The 25,447-nt window shown below is 49.3% G+C and overlaps 1 protein-coding gene across 3 annotated transcripts; it reads right to left on the reverse strand.

The window, feature by feature from the left end:
• Nucleotides 1-610: 610 nt before the first annotated feature.
• Nucleotides 611-25,433, reverse strand: EXOSC10 (exosome component 10). Of its 3 annotated transcripts, none has more exons than XM_003989487.5 (25): nucleotides 25,275-25,433; nucleotides 22,607-22,743; nucleotides 20,298-20,421; nucleotides 18,665-18,769; nucleotides 18,210-18,375; nucleotides 17,732-17,846; nucleotides 15,834-15,909; nucleotides 15,518-15,628; nucleotides 15,173-15,316; nucleotides 14,457-14,647; nucleotides 13,279-13,435; nucleotides 12,977-13,125; nucleotides 12,744-12,794; nucleotides 11,979-12,090; nucleotides 10,160-10,210; nucleotides 9,906-9,984; nucleotides 9,710-9,819; nucleotides 7,922-8,017; nucleotides 7,527-7,601; nucleotides 5,117-5,204; nucleotides 3,920-3,993; nucleotides 3,224-3,395; nucleotides 2,396-2,457; nucleotides 1,405-1,481; nucleotides 611-748 (listed from the first exon to the last, which is right to left on the reverse strand). In XM_003989487.5, exons 1-25 carry the CDS (start codon nucleotides 25,383-25,385, stop codon nucleotides 718-720), a joined length of 2,664 nt encoding a protein of 887 aa, XP_003989536.2. In that variant the 5' UTR covers nucleotides 25,386-25,433; the 3' UTR covers nucleotides 611-717. The 3 variants fall into 3 exon arrangements, with proteins under 3 accessions (XP_003989536.2, XP_019691710.2, XP_019691711.2); XM_019836151.3 differs by having other exon boundaries at nucleotides 714-1,356; XM_019836152.2 differs by lacking the exon at nucleotides 22,607-22,743 and having other exon boundaries at nucleotides 714-1,356; nucleotides 25,275-25,414.
• Nucleotides 25,434-25,447: the final 14 nt, after the last annotated feature.

Below are 25,447 nucleotides of genomic sequence, written 5' to 3' on the forward strand. Positions count from 1 at the left end.
CACACACATAGTAGAAAGCCTTTCTACCAAAGCGTGAAAGCTTATCTCTGTGTGGTAGGATTACAGACGGTATAATTGTTCTCTTTTCCTCATTTCCTACAGTGAACATGCTATTACTTTTTTAATTGGGGAAGTTAAAAAAAAAGGGGGGGGGGAGACAGGTACAGGGAAGAGACCGGGCCCTCTAGAGGCCACAGTTGGCTCTAAAGCTGTACCAGCCGCCCCCCACCCCTGCTCCACCCCGCCCCCTCACCCCCCACCCCCCCCACCCCGCCCCGGCCCCATGGGGTCTTTACCATTTGGCTTTCACTGGCATGAATGGAAGGCATGTGAAGGAGGGAGCACGGCTCATGGAACCCTCTTAAAATGGAGAGTCGATGCTCCATGAACAGGGTGCTCTGTGTTTTGTGGGTGCTGCCCTTTTCTGAGTCATAGGAGATTCTCCTGTGTTCTCTCTCAGGAATGATTCTGGACTTCTCCAGAAATCACAGTGTCCTCAAGGGCACGCTTACCCACAGACAGCCGGAGACGGTGATCTGAACAGGGTGGGATCTGTCCTCTCCTGCCGGAACTGTGGTGGCAGCAAAGGAAAAGTCAGGAACCCACTTTCTTCCAGTAAGAATTATTTTTAATGGTTTAAAAATGAGTCTGTACAAAACCAGCACCACCGTCTGGTGCTTCCGGTCCGCTGGGGAATTCCAGGGGTCTCTTCCAGCGCTATCTCTTTGGCCAGCTGTGCCTGAGACCTCTGCGGAGACAATATGAAAACAAGAGTTACTTCTTCCAGTTTGGCTGGAGAGCTGCTCCCAGCTGTTCATAAAACCTTGCAAACCTTAATGCACAACTGGGGGAGCCTGGTTTGTTGGGGGGGGGGGCGGTGCTCCTGGACAACTGAGCTTGGTGGTAGGGTGCCCCCCCACCCTGGCAGACGAGAGCGGGCTGGGGCAGTGCCCTGGGGCCCAACGAGGGTGGCTGTGCTGGCTAAGATCTAAAGGCAGATTCCCTCATCAGGCCAGCCCCCAGGGGTGAGTCCTCTGGTTTCAGGGTCTGTCCTGAGGATAAGCGTTTCAGGTTCTTAACTAAAATTTTCTTAAATGACAACCCACACTTACTTCACTGATTTTTCCCCCCCATTCCTCAGAATTAGGCTGATCTAGGAAAATTCCAAGCCTATTTGCTCGGAGGTGACCCCGAGGCAGCTGTGTGGCGATATAGGTGGTGAGTGACAGGAATCTGAGTCTGGGACACAGTAACAGCACTCGGCAGTCCCTTCCCCTCCTCCCAGCTCGGCTTTCCTAGAGTGACCGGGAGGGATCTGCTCCAGTGAGGCTCTCTGGGTCTTTCCAGCTGAGACCTCTGAGCCGCTGCTGGGTTTGCGGGGCCACGCCGGCCTTGGCCACATACCTGTCTGGCTTTCCGCTTGGAAAGGACATGCTTTTGTTTCCCACCGACTGTTTAAGTTTTTTGGGTATGGCGCATTTCTGAAAAGATAAAAAGAAAAAAAAAAAAATCACTTCGGCTGAGTGATAACCTGACTGCTGGAGACACAGGAAACAGCTCAGAAGGCCCTCCCGAGACACCAGCGCCGCCGGTGTGACTGGTTTTCTCTCCACTGGACGTTTCTGGGTGCTCTGAAGAAAAGGCCGTCCGGATGAGCTACTAAAGGGACAGGAGGGCTCCACACGGGCCTCAGCCTCCGAGTGCAAATTTTCGGCCATTTTTGGCTCCGACTGGCACCGACACCCACGGGGGCGAATGCAGGCTTGTGCCGGCACAGAAAGGAGTGTCTGTGGCCTGCGGCTGTGATTCCCATGGTAGCAAACCGCATGCCAGCCTTTACGGCCTCTTTAAAAAAAGCTGTTTTTTTTTTTTCTTTTTCTTTTTATTGCTGGAAGAGCTGACGGGTATTGTCCGGACTTGGGAAGGGATGAGGTGAGGGCAAAGATATGCAAAGGAAGATGACTGATGATTCCTAAGCTGGGCCCTCTTCCCAGCAGTGGAAGAGGAAAAAAAAAAAAAAAAGCACCACGAGCACGTGAGAATTCTCAAGCAGATTTCTATTTTTCATGTAAAAATTTTTTTATTTTAGAGAGAGTGTGTGTAAGTGGGGGAGAGGGGCAGAGGGAGGCAGGCAGAAAGAGAGGGAGGGAATCTTAAGCAGGCTCCACGCTCAATGCGGAGCCTGACATGGGGCTCGATCCCACGACCCTGGGATCACGACCCAAGCTGAAGTCAAGAGTCGCATGCTTAACCGACTGAGCCACCCAGGTGCCCTGTCTTTCCTTTTTTCTTTTTTTTTATTAGCTGTATCTTGTGTTTTGTTTTTTAATTTTCAATCAAAATATAGCTGACATATACAATCTTACTAGTTTTCGGTGTCAAATACATGTCTTACCTTGCCAGATGGCATCTGCTTATTTGGATCAAACTGGGAAGAAGGTTTCGATTTGCTGTTTCCTGGAAGGTAAGAGAAGAGAGACGCCTGTGATCACGTACAGGAGTCAGTACACCCAACGGGCGGACTCCTGGGTGGGTGCCTGGTGTTCAGGAAGGGTGGGGCTGTCAGCCTGCTGACCCCTTTACGAGGTGGGCCGATGGCTGACACATTTCCACGTGTCACGCTCCCAGTACAGAAGGACAGCCCGAACACTCGTTTCTCACAGATCTATTCTCAGCTCAGGGCAGGTGGCTATAGCACTGGCTCTTTTTCCACCGAGGAAACCCGTTCTGGTCTGCGTGCTGGTCAGATGCCACTGTCGGGAACTTGGGCTCTGAGGTGACAATCCTGCGCTACCTTCTCTCTCTTCAAAGGGATGTGGTGCCAAGGAGGCTGCTCTAGAGTCAGGAATGCCGCCTGTAGCCCCTCCAACGTAGACGGACTCTGACGGGCCAAGGAACCGCAGAGCACCTCACGGGCGTCAGGTTTCTTCAGTAAACTCCTTACCATGTTTGTGTGTCTGAGAAAATGTGTTTCTGGGCACAAGCTACAGTGAGGAAAGACCACGCGTGCCATCTCGCTCAGCTACCAGAGAGGCCCCGGCAAGTAAGGCCCAGCACAGGAGGGCGGCGCTTTCTGTCCGGGCGCCGCAGGCTCCTAGGGCGCCGGTGCCTTGTCCTTCTCGGGCTTAGTCGGTGCCTAGGGCACGCTTTCTTCCTTCGCGCTACAGTTCCTCCCCCTTAAGGCGGCCAGACATTCCTTAAAGGGCACCAGTCCCGGCCTCACCAGCAAAAGCCTTGAAATCCGACTTGCTGTAGTCGTAAGGGGTAAAATCTTTTTCTGGCAGATCTGGGACTTTTGGCTTCTTAGAAGTTTTGAGTCGTTTCTTCTCTTGTTTCTGCTCTGTGGTCCTCGGGTCACTTGTCGTTCGCTCTCTCTTCTTGGCGGCGCTTTCTAGCTGTAGAGGGAAGCAAGCACGGGGGTGGGTGAGACAGACGGACGGTCCCACTAGGGACTCCGCCGCTGTGCTGGCAACTGGAAGGGGAGTGCGGGCCGTGAGTCTGGGCAGGGCTAGGGCCACGTGGAACAAATCCCTCGCTGGAGAATGACGGCAGGTCACTGAGGAAAGATGGGCTATGCGCTCTGGAGGGCTCTGGCGGGGTGGAGAACGAAATACATACTAGGGCAGAGCAGGACGGTAAACAGGCTTGGCTGTTAGAAGCTTCAGCACCTTATCTACTACTAGAGTCAGGGGTACGGTCTGTTGAGCGTAAATTCAACAGAGGAAATCATCTAAGAGGAATTACGGTATAAACTTTTTCGAGGGGAAATAAGGCAGGCACTAACTGAGGAGCCAAAATGGACGGGGAAGACATAGCATTTAATTTGAACCACAGGGCAAGCCCTCCTGCCATTCGAGGAAAATCCTGGCCACAACCAGGGGCATCGGGTTTCCTAAAAGAAAGAAGGGCCCACACGTACGGCAGCCTGCTGTCGGACGGACACGGCCTGTTCCGCTGTTGCTTTGTACTCTTCCCTGGCCTGGTCCCGGGCGGCTGCAAGAGAGAGCACTGTCTGTGGAGCTGCCGCCTCCGGCAACCAAGCCTCCTTCCTCACCTGGCTGCCCCGGCTGCCGGGGCCGCCACAGCCGGGGCGCCCTCCCTGCTCCCCAGCCTCCCGCTCCGACCCCTCTCCCCCAGGCTCGGAAGAACGGCTGCCTTGAGGCTCAGGCCCGGCCGCTCTCCCCACACTCTCAATCTGACGGCCCACCTGCCCCTCTCCTGAGAGCCCAAGCCAGACGTCCACCACCTACGTGACTCCTCCCTGAGGACGTTTCGGATGGACCTCAACCACGGCACATCGAGGACCAGAACGAAACCCAAATCGGCGCCCTGTGCGCTCTTACTCTGTTGCTGGCCACCCTCGTCTTTCTAATCACTCAGGCCCAAACCTTCTGGCGTCCACGGCTCCCTTCCTCCTCTCACGTGCCTCACCCGACTCGTCATGAAGTGCTGTCAGTGTCACCACCGGAAACGTCAGCTTCCAGCCGCTCGTCCCCAGCTCTGCTACCGTGCCTTCCGAGCCAGCGACCCCTCACCTGGGTTACCACCCTGTCTCCTACCTGGGCTCCCACTCCTGCCCTCTCCACTGGGCCCTCCGTGGCCCCTGAAGATCAGTGCAGGTCACTGCTCCGCTCAGACCCTCCAGAGCTTCCCAGTCCGCTGGGAGTACAAGCCGTGTCCTCACAACAGCCCTTCCTGCTCTCCTCCCCTCAGCCGTGCTGGCTTCCCGGCCTCTCTCTGTGCGCGCCCGACAAGCGACCGCCTCGGGGCCTTGGACTTATGGGGCTTCCCCTGGAAGCAGCCCGTCTTTGCTCAGTGTCACATTGATTAGACTGCCTTCACCAAACGCCACACGGAAGCAGCCACCACTCCCCCGTGCCCGCCCCCAAGCACCTCCTACCCCTCTCCCCGCGGAAGTGTCTCTGGCCATCTGAAAGGACAAACGTTCACGGCAGGCTGTCCACTGTCCCCCAGGAAAAGGCAAGCCCCGCAGGCAGGGGCCGTGCCGTTCTGTTTGCTGCCATACGGGCACTTTGTTGAACAAACAGAATGATGTCCAAGGCCTGTTCTTTGACAGACACACTGACGGGCTGACTTACAAGGAAGTGAGCGCTACCTGTTTGTTCCGCTGCCTTCTCCTTGGCAATTTCTTTAGATTCTTTGCGTACCTGCACCTGGCTCGCCAGCTTCCAATGGTTGCTGATCTACAATGAAAACAAACAAGACAAAAATGCTCCGAAACTCAGCCACCTAGGAACGCTGTATTTTTTTAATGGGGTGATACCGGACATGCTAACCTAACAACTACACACGTTCTAAGTCAGAAGTTCCAAATCTGATGACACACACACACAAAAAAAAATCCATTTTATTTATAAAATCTTTATCAAGAAGGACAAAGGGCAACTGTATTGCAGGCACTGAGCCGGATGCTTTCCCGTCCGTTGTCTCATTCAATCCCTTCTAATAATCCCCGGGACAAAGGCGTTATCATCACCCCCACTTTGAGATGGGAAATAGGTTCAGAGAAGCTAAATAACTCGTCTGAGGGCACACGGTTAGCAAATGGTGGAGCTGGGATTCAAGGCAGGACTTCTCAGGGCCGTTTGCTTCTATATGAACATTTGCCTGCGGGTCAGGACGCATGTCGCTGACATTAGACAGAAGCACGGTAAGGGACGTACAGTTGCCGAATGGGCCACAACTGGTGGGGTAAGTGGGGGAGAAGGCATAAGATCCACCTGACTCCCCATTTCTAAAGGCAGGAGGCTAACCACCAGCGACAGGGCAGGGGCCTGTCAGGTTTCTGGCCTGACCCTTGGTGCCTAACGAAAGAGTGGGAGGCAGACGGAGCCAGGCCGTCCATCTGACTGGAGCAGGAACTTCCTGCAGGAAGGAAGAAGGCTTTTAACAGACAATTAACAACGCTGGCTCCCAGGAACATCTCATGGGGCTCCAGGGAAGGTATTTCCTTATTCCTCATTATGCTATTAAAAACAAACCAAACAACAGAAGACAGAGTGTTTTAAATTTAAGCTGTCATCTATAAGAGCCTTAAAGTAATATTCATATATAAAAATGCATCAAGCTGATCTACAAAGAACTTATCAAACTCAACACCCAAAAAACAAATAATCCAGTGAAGAAATGGGCAAGATATTAATAGACACTTCTCCAAAGAAGACATCCAGATGGCCAACCGACACATGAAAAAATGCTCAACTTCACTCATCATCAGGGAAAGACAAATCAAAGCCACAGTGAGATACCACCTCACCCCTGTCAGAATGGCTAACGTTAACAACTCAGGCAACAACAGATGTTGGCGAGGATGCAGAGAGAGAGGATCTCTTTTGCATTGTTGGTGGGAATGCAAACTGGTGCAGCCATTCTGGGAAACAGTATGGAGGTTCCTCAAAAAATTAAAAATAGAACTACCCTACGACCCAGCAATCGCACTACTAAGTATTTATCCAAGGGATACAGGTGTGCTCTTTCGAAGGGACACATGCACCCCCATGTTTATAGCAGTGCTGTTGACAATAGCCAAAGGATGGAAAGAGCCCAAATGTCTATCGACGGATGAATGGATAAAGAAGATGTGGTATATATATACAATGGAGTATTACTCGGCAATCAGAAAGAATGACATCTTGCCGTTTGCAACTATGTGGATGGAACTGGAGGGTATTATGCTAAGCGAAATTAGTCAGAGAAAGACAAATATCATATGACTTCACTCATATGAGGACTTTAAGAGACAAAACAGATGAACATAAGGGAAGGGAAACAAAAATAATATAGAAACGGGGAGGGGGACAAAACATAAGAGACTCTTAAATATGGAGAACAAACAGAGGGTTACTGGAGGGGGTGTGTGTGGGGGGGATGGGCTAAATGGGTCAGGGGCATTGAGGAATCTACCCTGAAATCATTGTACTATATGCTAACTAACTTGGATGTAAATTTAAAAAAAAAGGAAAAAAAAAGGAAAAAAAGGCATCAAGCTGTACACCTAACATCTGTGCACTTTGTGACATATAAATTAAACTTCAATTAAAACCAAAAGCCTCAGGGCACCTGGGTGGCTCAGTCGGTTAAGCGTCCAACTTTGACTCAGGTCACGATCTCACCGTCCGTGAGTTCGAGCCCCGCGTTGGGCTCTGGGCTGACGGCTCAGAGCCTGGAGCCTGCTTCAGACTCTGTGTCTCCCTCTCTCTCTGCCCCTCCCCTGCTCACGCTCTGTCTCTCTCTGTCTCAAATTAAAAAACAAAAACAAAACAAAACAAAAAACATTAAAAAAAACCCCAAAAGCCTCTTTCTTAAAAGGTTCCCAAATGCTTCTGAAAGTCAGAATAAAGTTCTCGCCCCTCTCTCTAGAAGCTATGCTTATATGTATTTATATATAAAGCGTTTTCTGTATTCAGGAGGTTCAAGATGGGCTTAAGACAAGAGCTAGTTCAGATAATTAAGAAGTCTCCTTTTCCTAGAAAGTCACTCTTGGAAAGGATGGTGAGTCCACTTACTTCATAGATTTTTGATGACGGATCAAACTTCGCTGCCTGAGAAACGTGAGCGCGGCGTTCGAGAGAAGGCAAAAACTGGAGGGACGGAAACAGTCGTGTTAAAGGCGGTCAGGAACTGGACGGGGGGTTTCGGTTGGTGTCAGCATGGGAGGCCTCGTTCAGAGCATCAGCCGAGCCATAGCTCACTAGCATTTGAGCGAGGTATCTTTGCTGGTTTCATCTGAGAAGATCCCGACTCCATCCCAACCTGGACACCAGGGACAATGGACACACTGGATTCAGGGGCTCCCTCTTTCCTGGGCTGTCGGCCTCTTTTCCAGGCAAAAGGCCCCTACAGTGGCAGAAACCTCTGCCTGTTCCGTCAGCCCTCAACTAGATGCACAACGCTTACTTACCATCCTAAATGGATTTTCAAAGGACTCCATTATGTTCTGGGCTTTCTTCTGTGCAACTGTTAGTGGGCCCTTTCCACTCTCTTCAGCACTAGGTTCCTGCAGGGACAAACAGAAAACGATCAACTCATCACCATCATCATTTTGTGGCAATACGATACAAGCAACGGCATAATCGTAACAGTAATAAGAATACTGGCTAATTTTTTAGGGCTCTCGTCTGCATAAAGCACTGTAATAGCCTGTAATAGCACACAGTGGGGTGTACTTAACATCTATTTATTAAACCAATGAACTCTCACTGTGTCCTTACAGACTATTAAAGTATGTGGTATTATTCTCCCCATCTTACAGATGAGGAAACTGAGGCACAGAGAGGCTAGGTCTTCCAGACCCCGACGGCTAACAGCGGCACAATGAGGACTTTAAACTTAGGTCCATCTGGCTCTAGAACTCGAGGTTGTAACCGGACACTCACAAATGAAAAAAATTACACACTTTTGCGGGGAATCAGGACAATTCTGCACCAGGGTGTTGCTTCCAACCGGGTTCAGCATGCATGCTATCCTTCCGCGTGCTCTGTGGTAGCAGTCTTGCCACCCAGGGCACAGAGACACGACAGTCTGTTAAGTACAGTGCTTCCCTGTTCACACGGCCCCAAGTTCACGCTCGGATTTGTAGCTGCTGAGTCACCTTGATGACTCAGTTAAAGCGCCTAGATTTCTCTGGTCACGAGTTACTGAAGCCAGACCCAATCTAAGTTTATGTGATTAAGTGAGAAAGTTAACTCTCAGGCACCACGTCTCGCAGGCGGCATTTTGTCTTCCTGGCTGTGGCCTCGCGCTCTGGGGTGATTCTGGAACCTACGGAACCGCCCAGCTGCTTCTCACGTGAACACCTGCTAAGCTCGATCCTCGTCTTTGTCCAAACGGATCAGACACTTGCTTCTCTTTCTTTCCAGAAATTCTGAATTTTTCCTCTACCACCTCTGTTGTTGGCAGTATTCAGTCTTACCTGTGTATTTTCCCTTCATCCCGGTCATTTTGGTATCTACCTATCTTGACCAACAACCATACCGTTCATCCTCCCTTTGCAAACAGCCTGAAATTCCAGTACTGGCAGAAACACCCACTAGGGAGGACAGACCGGGACAGGCTCCGTCACAACCCAGTGCGTATTCCGGGAACATGGCCTGACCCAGGTTGGCCACGCTCGGTCCCATACTGGACGGGGTCACGACCTACCACGACTCAGCCCCTCTTTGGGATGGGAAACACGTATCTCCCCGCTTCCCAGTGCCCTCATATCCTGCCCTTCGCTTTCCTTAATCGGCCAGCATAGAGAAATGCGTTTCAAAGCCGCCTCTTTTGCATCCAGAGCACACGCGGATGGCACCGGGGCGTGCTGGGGCTCAACGAGCAGCGCGTCACGCTCACGAGTGCTCAGCCGGCCCCGTCCGGGACTCAGGCCGAGCCGCCTCCACCGTCGGGAAGGTCCTGCTTACGGATCACCGCGGCCCACGCCCTCCTCCCCGCCAGGCGTTAGCGCTCTCGTCAAGGTGTTAACCCTTCCTCGAGGACCTCTTCACACAGAGCTCAGGAGACAATCCTCCGCCCATCTCTCACAGACTGCTTAGCAGATCTGTCTCCACGCCTGTCCCCTCTGGCCTGGGTTTTACTTCTGGCATCAGCGTCCACAGTGGATGCGACGCTCCAGGCACATAGCCTGTCTGGTAAAGCCAACAAATCCCTGCCGGTCTACATCACCTCACCGGCGAGTCCCACTACTCACGTTAAATAACGTGATGACAGCGGTAGCGATCAGGCATTTGGTCTCTGGAGGGGCGTCCTCTTCTCTTTGGTCAGGGAAGAGGCTCGCCTGTTTCTGCACGGGCACGGGCCCTACAGGGATGGAAGCCAGTAAGGTCAAAGCCTAGCGGACAGCGTGCAAGGCAGTTTCCAGGACATTCCAGAGGCCTCTACGTTACCGTCGCTTGCGACGACAGGGTAGCCATCTGAAGGGGCGTGGGAGCAGTCGTGGGGTCCAAAGAGAACATTCTCCAATCTCTGCGTCAGAAAGAAACCGACAGGCCTCATGAAAGCCTTGCAAGCACGCAGCAGCTTTTCGCTACTGTGCCGGGGGCTGCCTCGGACAGGGAGGTTTGTCCCGCAGCGGCTCTGACTGGTGTCCCCCCCCCCCCCGCCCGCCCACTGGAAAGAGAGGACAGATGCAGGACCATACCTCGGGACTGGGCAGCGGGCTGGTCTTTTTCACGCCGGTTGCCACTTCAGACTGAGGAGGAAAAATAAAAAGCATCTGAGCAAAGGTACACCAGTGGGGCGCCCGCGCGTGTTTCCCTGGCATAAACTGTGCCCTTCACTAGACTGTCGTTCACGAGCCCAGAGATTTTCTTTCGTCCTTCATCCCTTACAGCGCCTGGCGATACGATCAGTTGGTACTCGGTAATTATCTGTGGAACGAAAGAATGAAAGCCTTTCTCATGGCAAGGGACGACGCAGCAGATTTGCAAGAGCTTGAAAGAGATTCTTGTCTAGAGACCAGGGTCTCTCTTTCCCTGGACAAGCTGTAGAGCCAACAAAGGAAACTTTAACACGAGGACTGAGATGTGTATATCTTTACACATCCTAAAGGAACTGATTTTAAGTCTTTCTGGGTCAATAATCTTTCAAAAAAATTACAAATACGGTTTTACCATATGCCAATGTTACTACTGAGGCAACACCGTTAAAAATTGTCCCCTCCTAGCTCGGAGCCTGGAGCCTGCTTCAGATTCTGTGTCTCCCTCTCTCTCTGCCCCTCCTCTGTTCACGTTCTGTCTCTCTCTCTCTCTCAAAAATAAAGATTAAAAAAAACCTGCTCCCCCCCCAAATATAAACCAAGACACGTAAATCTATCTGAACATGCTGTAGCATCGACACAGGCATGTGCGCGCACACACACACACACACACACACACACACACACACACACATCCGCCACTGTGCCCACACCCGGGCGCCACGTGCGTGGAGATGCAGGTAACCGGACTTTTGGCTGGCTAGCCTGCCTTCGCCTGAGTTTGTCGAAAGTTTGGCATCTCCTTCACAAAATCAGCTCTTCCTGAATTCCTCCTATTTTCCCAGTCACCTAGGCTTTATATTTGGAGTGAGTTGTCCTAGACTCCACTTCCACTATCCCCAAATCCACAGTCTGAGAACACGCCGGGGTACTTCGCCCGGTACTCAAAGAAAATGGCAGTCGCTTTCACCGTCTGTTACTAATTCCCATCGACCTTTCTTCTGATGGCGCTTCTTGTTCGTGTTCCTTTCCTTCCATTTCTGGGACCACCAAACTCACAAGACATTATCATTTCACATCTTGGACCCCTGCCAGGCTTCCAAAACATGCTCCCTGGACTGAGACCCTCAATCCATTTTTTTTTTTAAGTTTATTTATTTAAGTAATCGCTACACCCAATGTGGGGCTCAAACTCACAACCCTGAGATCGAGAGTCGCACGCCCCTCCGAGCCAGCCGGGCGCTGTGACCCCCAATCCATTTTATTCCACCAGGTTAACTGCCTCCCAACAACAGCTAACTGGCCCAGTCATTAGACATTACTTGCTGTCGACTTATTGAAGACAGGATCATAAAATAACAAAGATGAGCTTTAGCTTTTCACTGTCATCAAGGAGACATGTCTACTGGCTTTCCTAGCCCCTATTATTTTCTTGGGGTTAAAAAAAATTTTTTTTTAATTTTTATTTATTTTGGGGGGGGCAGAGTGTGAGCGGGGGAGGGACAGAGAGAGAGGGAGACACAGAATCTGAAGCAGGCTCCAAGCTCCGAGCTGTCAGCATAGAGCCCGACGCGGGGCTTGAACTCACAGGCCGAGAGATCATGACCTGAGCCGAAGGTGGACACTTAACTGCCTGAGCCACCCAGGCGCCCCTCCTGGGGTTTCTCTTTAGCACGGAGACCAGATCATGTATGGAGAAGACCACAGGTGCCAGCAGACAGAGCCTGGTGAGCTGAGAACCTTTGGCAGCAAAGCTTCTTACCTTCAGCAGGGGCATCTCCCGAGCCTGCTGGATCAAGAGGTGCATCTCATTGATCTGCTGCCGTACGAGGGGTGGAACAGGGTTGCAGCAAGCTATGATGCCCTGGGGTTCCCTGAAGACAAGGAAGGACAAGCTCATCACTCCGGGACACGGCCCTCCGAGGCTTCCAGACAAGCACGGTGATCAGGGAAGCCCGAGCGCTACGGCTGAGGGGAAGACCAGGGAGACGAGCTCCTAGCGGGGGGCAGTCGGGGCCAGCCGCTTCCGCATGTGCTCTCTGCTGCGGCAAGCTTGGAGGAGGTGGCCCCTGCAGCCTGCCTCCGGCTAACAGGGAGAGCTGGAGAGGGGCACCACAGCCCTGCCGAGCCGCTGCACTGCAACGGGGTCAACAAGAGATCACGAATTTGGATTCTCTGCGTATGCTTCAATGAACATCATAAAGCATTCAAAACCCCAAGATTCCAAATTACAGAGGAGAGCATCTGTGACACTTTCCTCCCTTCAGAGTGGGTACTGGAGGCTCAGACTCACAGCGGATCCGATCTGAGGCGTAACCATTGAAAACGGCTGCAGTTCAGAAGCTTTAGTTCCTACTGGGCAGTCCAAGGGAGGAAATTCTGAATCCTTGGACTCGTGAACTTCCTTAGAGCACTCATTTTCTCTGAGTCAACAGCACTGGGGTAATAACTATCAGAGAGGCTGATTTTTGAAGGATAAAGTTTCTCTGTTGAGAAAGTCAACATATTTATCAGTTCTCAGACTCACTTGGGCAGTTCTTCAGCTATCTTTAGCATCATGTGGTTTGGCAGGACGTATCTGGAACAAAACACACAGTGGTAGCACGTTAAATTCAGCCAGCGAGCCCCATTAAAAGGCTACAACCCGGGAGGGGAAAACGTAACAGACTTTCAGGGTGAAAAGAAAAAAGCCCATTATTTCCTTGTCACCCGAGCTGCTCAGTCTAGGAGCAGATATTAAAAGAACGTCTAATCCCTTACCCGTAACTTTCATCTTCCCTACGAGCTGTTTTATCCCTCCAGGCAAACAGCAGCTGAAAGGCTGTCAGCTGCTGTGTGTTGAGATGCTTCTTCTGCTTCCTATACAGTTCGAGGTAGGATTCGTCCGTGAAGATAGGTTTGATGAATTTCTGCAATGTATTACAGAACATTCAGGATCAATGGGAATCAGAATTGTGCCCTGGGCTCTTGAAGACGTTTGGCTCTTTTCCTCTGTGTAAAGAACAAAGCAAAGCACGAGGACCCGGCCCGAGACAGGGTGGCCGTGACCGGTGACACTGTACCTTGAGGCAGATGTCCCTGCTCCGCTGCCACACCACCTGCAGCTGCACGGGCTGCTGGTTGCCTCGCTCCCACAGCTCTAGCCTCATTTTATCATAAATGTAAAGCAGGTAATGGGTGTCATCTCGGGCGTAGTTGAGCATTTCCTCAGGCAGAGGTCTAGAATTGCAACAGAGGCAATAATTTTGCTGGTTTCTGCCCCGGGTGTGGCAATGTAAGCTATGTGCTCTGAGGGTGCTAATAAGACTTTGGCTCCTTTTAGTATCACAGCCAATACTCCAGTTATGGCGACATTTCCTCCATCTTAACAGGACAAGCCACTGTCTCCACGGTTGGGGAGAAAGGGCAGCAGGTAACGATGTGGTTGAAAATAGAGACCCTGGGATCCCGAGTTTGAATCTTAGCTCTCAACACCTGTCCTCGGACAAGTCACTGGGCTCACTTTCCTCACCTGGGAAATGAAGGCTGGCACCTCACAGGCTGCTGTGGGGACCACCCAGCACAACATCCCCGAAGCTCTTAGCTCAGTGCTTGGCACATGGCAAGGGTTAAATAACAGGTAGTGGCTTTCAGGCTTTGTCAGTTTTCATCTTCTATCTGGGCTTTGTTAGATCCTCTTTGGAAGTTCTGGTGTGCACAACTGGAGGAAAGCTCATGGGAGGAGGCTGCAAACAACAGCTGCAAACTCAGGAAGCCGGCCACCTGACAGTGATCGAGCTGAGCCCAAACCCCGGAAAGTGTGGCAGGACTCCACCAAAATCTCACACTCTAGTAAATACTCATTATAAGGTGCGATCACCTACATACCTTAGAATTCTTTCAGACCTCTGGGAATTCACCACACACACGCACGCACGCACGCACACACGCACGCACGCACCCATCCCGACTGCAGAGATCTGAGTTTCAAACGAGAGATTGGCAGGGATACAGACACGAACACGGCACACCTCTTCCAACCTCTATTCCCGAGAAGCATGGTGTGATAGCCCTACACACACTCCACGTGGTCACCCTAAAACTTCCAGCTGTGTTGGAAACAGCTGGAAGAAAGACCAGCGACATTCAACTCAAGGTTTGGCTAACGTCACAGTCTGAACAAAGGTCTGCGGGGACGAGACGCTGATGGGCACCCATGCTTCCTGCGCCATCAGCATTTCCTCGTGAAGCACAAACTGACCGTATCCTCCAATCAGCCAGCTGAAACTGTTTGTTGGATTCCACGTTGCAGTAGAGTTTCAGCAGATGGTCCAGCGAGTGCCTGCCCAGGTTAAGAAGGCGTGCTGCCTGATGGGTATCGAACATGTTCACTACATACAACCCGAAGTCTTTCTGTAGCCATTCTATGTCTGAATCAGCACCGTGGAAGACCTGAAAACAAAGCCGGAGTCAGGGGGTACAATGTGCACGAGGCCACTTGTGCCCCGAAACACACTCTACCTCTAGGGGATTATAACTCTGGAATTAGAAGCCAGAAGGCAGATTCAGATGCGTTCAGTTTTAAACGCTTCTTTTAATTTGGACCGACAGCCTTCTACACTCCTAATGGCACACTCTTCAAGTCTGAAACTGCTAACAGCCAGTGATTCTGAGAAAACAGCTCCACTAGCTTCAAGGATAGTCATTAAGTCCGCAGGATCCTGATGGCATGGGCTCACTGCGGGAATCCTTAACATGATGTACCGTCGCCCCGGGTGGTAACGAGCTGTAAGCTGTATCTCAGGCTGTTCTAATTGGGGCTTAGAAACAAAAGCAGTTTAGCGTGGGGGATCCGAGTGCAGGAAATTACAATGATTTCTCTCCACGTCACCAGGTCTATGTTGAAATAATGAAACGGTAAAACGAAAGCACTTAAATCCTGCGCTCATGCGCCAGGGCTGGAAAAGGCTGGCTGACCTTAACGATGGCGGGGTCTGTGAGGCTCTCATTGAGAATGTACATGTCACTTCGGAGCTCCAGGGTGTCGACAATGAAGTCTTCTGTTCGGGTGGAGATCTGCATCAGGCAGGTCAGCCCCAGGAAGCTCCTGTAGGAGTGGTGCTAAAACCCGGAAAGAGGGGAGAACAGGGAAAAATGATTTCGCTAGGCTTTCCTTTACGCATTTTAGGAGGCCAGCTATAAAAGTTACAAGGCTGATTGGTCTTTGCCAAAAAATAGATCTGTTGGTATTAATTTTATACTCCTCAAGTAGGTGCGCTCATAGAGGATGTAAAATTTCACTCAAGGTCATTCACAACTTACCTCTAAGTCTACCGCAAACTCCTGACAAGTCAAGAGCTTCTCATTGAGCTCCACCAGTTCATCCAGGGAGGATACAAAATGGCAGGGTGTTTCTCCCACAGGCCTATATAACTGGAGCACGAACGCACAGGTAGGAAGAGAGAGGAACATTACGAATCATCCTTCGCTAAAGCACAAAATGAATTAGGAGTTCAAGAAATGACTCAAAGTTGCAACCTTCTACTTTAAAAGATATTTAAAGAAAGCCAAGATTGCATTGATTGGATTTTTCCTGGGCTACCTGGCCATCATCCATAAACTCAGTTTGGATGCTAACCTGGGGTTCTGGCTTTTGAAGGACTGAATCTGGTGGAGTGAAGTGATCTAGTTCATACTGATAAGGATGTGCGAACCTGAATAAACAAAACAAAAAGAAAAGTCCTTTTGAGGAGTTTTGTGATTCAAGGAAGAACAACTGCTTTAATCCAATTTGTAAAGACAAATGAGCAAAGAACACTGTGAAAATATCTTCTCTCTATAAAAAGCACCATTATTTCACTGAGAATTCAAGGGCATAAAAAAAAAAAAAGATCATGTCATACTGGTTCACCCTTATAATGTGATTAATTAAAAATCTACTGATTCATGGGGCACCTGGGTGGCTCAGTCGGTTAAGCGTCCAACTCTTAATTTTGGCTCAGATCATGATCTCAAGGTTCATGGGTTCGAGCTCCACACTGGGCTCTGCGCTGATAGTGTGGAATCTACTTGGGATTCTCTCTCTCTCCTCTCTCTCTTTCCCTTTCTCTCCCTCCCTCGCCCTCTCTCCCTCCCCCTCTCTCTCCCCACTCTCTGCCCCTCCCCTGCTTGCGTTCTCTGTGTCTCAAAATAAACTTAAAAAAAAAAAATCTCATTTATAAAAACCTGAACTCTTATTTCAAAACACTGAATGACTGCCACTGTGGATGATAAAAAAATGTGCAATGTAGAATTCCTTGTGGTTTGGGGGGAGAAAACACAAACCTGTGGAGAGAGAGAGGGAATGGGGCAGGTATCTCAATTGGTCATATGCTAAAGGCTCTATTTTTTGTTTTTCTGTCATCTACTTGCATAAAAACCCTAAATCTCTGAGTTCCTTGAGGGCAGGGCCATGAGTCATCACCTTTATTCCTTTGCACCTGCCTGTGGCCTCATGGTGCAGAGCTGGGGCCGAGAGCATGCCGCTAGGGCAGACTCCAGCTGTATGTGAGAAAAAGACCAACACCAGCAAAGTCATTACCACCTTTTTCTTTCATACGGAAGGCAAGGTCCCTTTGTCTATTTTAAGCAGTTAATTATTCTTTTTTAAATTTTAATTAATTTTTAAAAGTTTATTTATTTCAAGAGAGTGAGAAACAGAGAGTGTGTATGTGAGCAGGGGAGGGGCAGAGAGAGAGGAAGAGAGAGAGAGAGAATCCAAAGCAGGCTCCGTGCTGTCAGTGTAGTGCGGGGCTTGAACCCATGAACTGGGAGATCATGACATGAGCAAAAATCAATAGTCAGATGCTTAATCGACTGGGCTGCCCAGGCACCCCTACGCAGTTTTTTGCAGATGCTTACACTGCCAGTGAAAAATGCTGTCTCCCTACTGACTTTATTAGCGGGCGCCTATCTCATGCCTGGTGAGAAAGGCAGAATGTCAGAGAGGAAGGACAGGTTTTTTTTTTTAACATTTATTTTTTTGAGAGAGAGAGAGACAGGGCATGAGCAGGGGAGGGGCACAGAGAGAGGGAGACACAGAACCCGAAGCAGGCTCCAGGCTCTGAGCTGTCAGCACAGAGCCCGACGCAGGGCTCGAACCCATGAACCATAAGATCATGGCCTAAGCCGAAGTTGGACGCTTAACTGACTAAGCCACCCAGGCGCCCCTAGAGGAAGGACAGTTTTAAGAAAACTGGAGGTTTTGAGTTCTGGTTGTGCGGGAAGTCAGCATCTCTCGGAGGGGGTGGCGGGGGTGAGAGCGAGTGCTACCTCTGAGGACTGGTGACGGTTACCCAAGATGTCACCTGTGCAGGCCCTCTGTGAACACCAGCAGGTTTGACCAAAGAGATCCACTGTTAGGATAGTGATAACAATCACCCATGCCTCAGATTCTCTGTTTACACGGATATATTTTACAAGAGTGAAGCCGAGTGAGAATGTGGCATAAAGGCAATAATCACTCAGGGCAGAAAGTCCCGACAGGCAAATACTCACATGTCCTGCTCCACCTGCTGGGTTCTCTGCTGATGGATGAAATCAGCCAGGGCAGGGGGGACATCCAAGTCCTCTGGACGATCCTGTGGGCGTTCCCTCCTTTCTTTAGAGAGTGCTAGAGACCCAAGGAGCAACAAAAACGTCATCCCAGGGTGTCTGGGTGGCTCAGTCAGTTAAGCATCCAACCTCGGCTCACAGTTCATGAGTTCGAGCCCCACATTGGGCTCTGTTCTGACAGCATGGAGCCTGGAGCCTGCTTCGGATTCTGTGTCTCCTACCCTCTCTGATCCTCCCCACTCGCACTCTGTCTCTCTCTCTCAAAAAGAAACATTAAAAACAAAAACAAAAATGCCATCACAAAAGGGGTGAATACATTCACATCTTGTCTAGTTATGGAGGAGTTAGCTGGCTCCTTCCAAGACAGGGAGGCGGGGGGAGACTTTTCCCGCTTTCTTTAGGCAGAGCCTGTACGACTTACCCTGAGGGAGGGGTTTCTGAGCGTTGGGCTTGATGAAGATCTTAGGAAGAAATGGTGTGTTGGAGTTGTCGATCCTTTCTCGGAATTTAAGCTGAGGCCGGGCGATGTTTTTGGCATGAAGCAACCGGAAAGTTTCAGATTTTGTTTTTTTGCTATATTCTCCTGCCTAGGATAACAAATACAAATAGCTTATAACGCCGCAACTCATCGATGAGAAATATAAATCCCATTTCTGCCTTCCAAGAGCATTCATTTGAGAGTGTATGTTGTGGATTAGGTTGCAGGGTGCAAAGGAGAGAAGAGGTAATTAGGTTGTGCCTGTCCACGAGAACAAGTTGGGCAGTGGCCAGTTCTGTGTCCAATGAATCAGAACAGAAATGCAGACTTGCACGGCCAGGGGCCCTATTGTAAAGCTGACATTAGAAGCTCTAGTCCATCTGAAAAGCCTCCCTCACCTTGCGGTTCCAGCTGGACACTATTGTCTTGGGGACCTGTAATCCTGCAGGGAGGACTGGCTGTTGGTTCTTATTCACACCTGAAGCTTCATCCAGTAAAATACCCTAGGGGCAAGAGACAACAGTTCAGGGTTAACAGGTTAATTATTTGACATTCCTAAGAAATACATTCAGGGGCGCCTGGCTGCATCAGTCGGTTAAGCGTCTGACTCTTGGTTTCAGCACAGGTCACGGACTCGCGGTTTGTGAGTTCCAGCCCTGCACTGGGCTCCGTGCTGACAGTGCGGAGCCTGCTTTGAATTCTCTTTCTCCCTCTCTCTCTGCCCCTCCCCCACTTGCTCTCTCTCTCTCTTTCAAAATAAATAAATAAACTTAAAAAAAAAGGAATATATTCAAAGAATCATGCGTGGGAACATATATAAACACACACAAGAAAGTCAGCCCAAATAATTAAAACATTATTTGCTCAAAGACAGGGCAGTAATTGACCACTCCCAACCCTTGATCAGTTCCCCTGACAGCTCTCAGTTGAACTGAAAATTGAAAAATGATTAAACAGTGTGATCTGGCCCACAAAAAGAATCAAAAAGACCCTAGACGGTAGCTATTAAATAAGGAAGGATGGTACTCAGAGGGAGAATGGAGGGTGTTTTGATCCATTCTGCCCCATTGAAGTAGACGTAGGGTATCAGTCTGGGCATCCAGATGACAAATGGTAGCATGGTCGGACTTGAAATCATAAAATATGAGAAACTGCTGAAGGACCCGTGGGCATTGAGACTATGAGAGGGATGACTTCACAGGACAGGAGTGTGTGATTTAAATATCTGCAGGGCCGTCACATGGTTGAGGGTTCAATTTGTTTTGGACGATCTCTGTGTATTTCCGTAAATAACTCTGCTGTAGAATTGGGCCTAAGTAGACAGTAAGCCAGATCATATGATCCACATCTCCTTCTAATCATGCAAATCAGGCTGTTTAGCAGATAGTAGATAACAGTGAAAAAAAAAAAGACTCAATTTTGGTTAGGCTCTGTACCCAGAAGCCTCTTCTCTCGCAATGCAAATAGGACTTGCAAACCTGGAACGTGGATTTCTTAACAGGCCTCCACTGAGCACTGATAGGTTGAAGTAACTTATTTGAAGACAACTGTGTTATCTTTGGGGAAAAAAGGCCAACTGTCAGGAAGGGAATGTCATTGGAACTTCTGCTAAATTTCTGGGGCGTCTGGGTGGCTCAGCTAGTTAAGCATCTGACTCTTGATTTCGACTCAGGTTATGATCTCATGGTCGTGAGACCGAGCCCCACGCTGGACTCTGTGCTGAGTGTAAAGCCTGTGTGGGATCCTCTCTCTCTCTCTCTCTCTCTCTCCCACTCTCTCAAAATAAATAAACACTTTAAAAAAAAAAAGAAATGCTAAACTTCCTTTTCATTTCCTCAGATGCTGGGGTTTCTTTTCATATTTTAATAATACAAAAGCTCCTCATTTGTTAATTATCTTTTTTTTTTTTTAAAGATTTCATTTTTAAGTAATCGCTATGCCCAACATGGAGCTCCAACTCATGACCCTGAGACCAAGCCAGCCACGTGCCCCCATTTGTTAATTATCTTAAGAGTAGGGTGAAACACTCACCACTCTTTCCAGAATGACGTCGTTGGTATCGACCAGCAAATCAAACTTGTCCTCCAACTCTGTCACTTTACTTCGGTCCTTAATGTTGCTTCGACACCCGTGGTACTGCATTACTCTGCTCATGCTAAAAGGACAGGAAAACCAAGGTTAGTTTGTATACCTTTATTCATTTGTTCCCTGTCTGAGAGAAAGCTTGAAAGGCTTGGCTTAGACTGTTCCCGATACTTTGTGATCAAACTAATAGTATTTGCACCCTTATAGCAAAGTTGTGTGGCCTTGGGCAATTCCCTAAATCTCACTCAGACTCACTTTCCTCACCTGTCAATTAAAGGGATGGAAGAAATTACTGAAAGCTTCCTTTAAATTCTAAAGAATGCATCATACTACGTAAATAATACACTCCTCATTCATTGCTTTATCATGAAATCTAGAAGAGATTCTCTAACTCTGTCACATGACAGTTAAACAAAAACACTGTTTGTGTACTGTCTGTCCTCATACTCTTATTAAAAAGCTAATCCTCACGTCCCAGCAAGCTGTATGAGAGACTCTTGGATCTAGGCTTTCAAGTCCCATGTTATTCAAAAAGATTCACATACAGTGCAAGAGTCAATGTTTTTTAAAAGTTAAACTCAAAAGGTACCAAATAACATTCCCCTAATCAAAATCCACTGTCTTGGGGGACCTGGGTGGCTTAGTCAGTTGAGCACCTGACTCTTGATTTCAGCTCAGGTCATGATCCCAGGTCGTGGGATCGAGCCCTGCATCAGGGTCCACTCTGAGCATGGAGTCTGCTTATGATTCTCTCTCACTCTCTCTCTCCCTCTGCCCCTCTCCTCCGCTCACTCTCTCTCTAAAATAAATAAAATTGGGGCACCTGGGAGGCTCAGTCAGTGAAGCCTCTGACTCTTGGTTTTGGCTCAGGTCATGGTCTCATGGGTTTGCAGGATCGAGCCCCACGTCAGGCTCTGTGCTCATAGGAGTGCGGAACCTGCTCAAAATCCCCTCTCTCTCTCTCATCTGCCCGTCCCCTGCATGTGCACACACTCTTCCTCAAAATAAATAAACATTAAACAAAATAATAAAAAAATGAAATAGATGAGAAAAATCCACTCTTTAAAAAAATTTATTTTTTTAATGTTAAAAAATTTTTTTAAATTTTATTTAAAACATTTTTTTGTTTATTTATTTATTTTGAGAGAGACAGAGAGAGCACGCAGGGGAGGGGCAGAGAGAGAGGGAGAGAGAGAATCCCAAGCGGGTTCTGCACTGTCAGCGTAGAGCCCGATGTGGGGCTCGAACTCATGAACTGCAAGATTACGACCTGAGCTGAAACCAAGAGTTGGATGCTTAACTGAGCCACCCAAGTGCCCCTAAAAAAAAATTTTTTTAAATGTTTATTTATTTATTTATTTATTTATTTATTATTTTTTTTAAATTTTTTTTTTTTCAACGTTTATTTATTTTTTTGGGACAGAGAGAGACAGAGCATGAACGGGGGAGGGGCAGAGAGAGAGGGAGACACAGAATCAGAAACAGGCTCCAGGCTCCGAGCCATCAGCCCAGAGCCCGACGCGGGGCTCGAACTCACGGACCGCGAGATCGTGACCTGGCTGAAGTCGGACGCTTAACTGACTGCGCCACCCAGGCGCCCCATAAAATGTTTATTTATTTTTGAGAGAGAGAGAGAGAGAGAGAGCGAGCACAAGTGGGGGAGGAGAAGAGACAGAGAGAGACACAAAATCTGAAGTAGGCTCCAGGCTGTGAGCTGTCAACACAGAGCCCGACACAAGGCTTGAACTCAAACTGTGAGATCATGATCTGAGCTGAAGTCAGACACCCAACCCACCGAGCCACCCAGGCACCCCTATTTTTTTTTAAGTTTATTTATTTATTTTGAGAGAGAGAGAGTGCATGAGTAGGGGAGGGGCAGAGAGAGAATCCCAAGCAGACCTCATGCTGTCAATGTGGAGCCCAATACGGTGCTCGATCATGTGATCAGTGAGATCATGACCTAAGTCTAAACGAAGAGTCAGACACTTAACTGAGTGAGCCACCTAGGCGCTCCAAGGGTTTTATTTTTTTTAAGTAATCTCTACATCCAACGTGGGGCTGGAATTCACAACCCCAAGATCAAGAGTCACATGTTTTACCGACTAAACCGCCCAGGTGCCCCCACTGTCTCATTTTTATATGTTGTAGGTCTTGATAGCACAGAAAAATATGATTAAGATCAAACTAATCTAGGAAAAATTATCGTCTTCTTTATATTCATTATTCTCACTGTAATAAAATAATAGAGTACTCACCACTGAAGCAGCCTGTCTCCCTGTGTTTCACAAAATGCCTGGAAACCAGGAAAACTTCGGTAGAAATCATACTCATCGCCAAACTGTGGTAGGCCCCCAGATGCCTTGGTGACTGCCACCACTGACCCAAGAGCAAACTGTCAAAAACCAGAAAAAAAGCATTTTTTTTGTTTAAAGTTTATTCATTTATTTTGAGAGACAGCGTGTGTGCATGCATGCAAAGCAGTGGGGGAGGGGCAGAGCGAGACAGAGAGAGAGAGAGAGAGAGAGAATCCCAAGCAAGCTCTGCACTGTTAGCACAGAGCCCGTTCTGGGGCTCAATCCCATAAACCGTGAGATCATGACCTGAGCCGAGATCAAGAGTCAGACACTTAACTGACTAAGCCACCCACACACCCCAAAACAAGCATTTTATCTATCTATTTATTATAACAAGCATATTTTAAACACGGGTCCCCATTCATTCAAAAGCTCATTTTTCTCAGGGCGCCTGGGTGGCTCAGTCAGTTAAGCGTCCGACTTCAGCTCAGGTCATGATCTCGCAGTCCGTGAGTTCGAGCCCCGCGTCGGGCTCTGTGCTGACAGCTCGGAGCCCGGAGCCTGCTTCAGACTGGGTGTCTCCCTCTCTCTCTGCCCCTCTCATGCTCACGCTCTGTCTCTCTCTCTGTCTCTGTCTCTCTCTCTCTCTCAATAATAAATAAATGTTAAAATAGGGGCGCCTGGGTGGCTCGGTCGGTTAAGCATCCGACTTCGGCTCAGGTCATGATCTCACGGTCCGTGGGTTCGAGCCCTGCGTCGGGCTCTGTGCTGACTGCTCAGAGCCTGGAGCCTGTTTAGGATTCTGTGTCTCCCTCTCTCTCTGACCCTCCCCCGTTCATGCTCTCTCTCTGTCTCAAAAATAAATAAAATGTTAAAAAAAATTATTTTAAAAAAGCTCATTTTTCTCAAGATTTACTACATACAATACATTGTGCTAGACGATGCATCTTCACACATTCAACAAATATTCATTTAGTGCTGATTTTACTTCAGGAACCAAGTTTTGGAGCTTACATTCTTGGGAGAGTGGGAGAGGAAGACTAAATACATACAAGACTAATATTCAAAATGGCCTGGGTTTGGGGACGCCTGGGTGGCTCAGCCGGTTAAGCGTCTGACTTAGGATCAGGTCATGATCTCACGGTTCGTGAGTTCGAGCCCTGAGTCGGGCTCCCTACTGTCAGTGCAGAGCCTGCTTCGGATCCTCTGTCTCCCTCTCTGTCTGCCCCTCCCCTGTGCTCTCACTCTCTCAAAAATAAACAAACATTAAAAAAACAAATGGCCTCGGTTTGAATCTTGGCTCTGCTACCTATCAGCTGTGATCTTGGGTAAGTTGTTTAATTTATCTGGACCTTAGTTTTCTCCTCTGAAAAAGAGGCATAATAAAAGTGCGAGCCCCATAGCGCTGTTGTAAGGATTAAATGAGCTAATGAGATCAGAAAAGGTAGTGCTTGGTAAGCACCTAAGTGCTACCATTATTACCACTCAAATTCAGGTCCATGAATTTTCTATGGGAATTGACTTCCATGTTTTCATTTAGGCAAGCATCTAAAACGTAAGAACACTCTAGATCCTTTCACTGACCAAAGTATAACCATCACTGCCCACGACTGGACTTGTGTTTATGTGCCAGTTAGTGCCAAGTGGTTCTTTATTTTAATTGTGGTGCGATCATGAGAAAAAAACCTGAAGTGCTGTCATAAAGAAATCATGGTTGGTAACATGAAGGCCAAACGACACCACTGTGAGTTGTGTAAGGAATGGTTCCAGTTGGGGGGGGGGGGGGCGGGAGAGAAAGGAGGTGGGACACATGGTAGCTGGTGAGCATGAACGCCACCCAATCAGGACCATGGCTAGTGGTCCAGGAACTATCCCAGCCAAACAAATGAATTAATAATGACATCTGCTAATGATGATCCACCTAGCTGAGTGGAGGTTGGGGGAATACACGGTGCTAATTTACAAATTATTTTAGTTTTGTGGATTTGTAAGAGTTATGCACGAGGCATAATTAAACCGACTTTTGTTTGTTCATGTTTAAAAAGCATTACACAAATAATTTAGATGAACCCTCTCTGTGTTCCTCCGAGGAGGCAATGGTAAATGTTCTAAGGCACCCAGAGGAGGCTGAGTTGGTGGCAGCTGTTACAGGTGACATTAAACCCAGGGTCTGGGATTATATAGGACTGCACCGCATCAGAGGAAAGGAGGATCATCCCGGCCGCGGGAGAGGAGGATGCCCATGCGGCGTAAAGCAGCCGAGCCCCTCTGGGGAGTTGGTCAGGTGGCTCAGGCCCGGGCGGGGACGAGGGCCCGAGGGCTGGGGACATCAGGGTGACAAGGAAGCCCTTCCCAAGACGCTGACACGGCTCTCCACACCCGAGGCTGCATGGGCTCAATGTGAGAACGAGGGTCCTGGGAAGCGGGGCGTCCCTCAGTGTTCGCGTGCGATCACCGCCCGGGAGGGGAAGTGAAAGACTGTGCCCGGCTCGGACAGCGGCCTCTCGATCCCTACCCGGGGCCGACAGCAGCGCGCGTGCGGCCGGCTGGGCGGCCGCCGACTGGATCCGGGCCTACCTCTGGCCGACTTCGGGCGGCTCCCGATGCCCCAGAGGCACAGCAAACTTACCTTCACGAAGCTGTCCGCGTCCGGGAAGCCCGGTAGCACCATCTCCCCGTCGGGTTTGGCCGCGCTAGTGGCCGACTGGGCCTTGGGCTCCCGGGGGCTGGGAGGCGCCATTTTTCCCAGCCTGCACGGCTCTTCTCGCGAGAGCGCCTCGGGTCGACGCGACGTGCGCGCAC

This window comes from Felis catus, chromosome C1, assembly GCF_018350175.1.
Source record: "Felis catus isolate Fca126 chromosome C1, F.catus_Fca126_mat1.0, whole genome shotgun sequence".
Classification (NCBI taxonomy): domain Eukaryota; kingdom Metazoa; phylum Chordata; class Mammalia; order Carnivora; family Felidae; genus Felis; species Felis catus.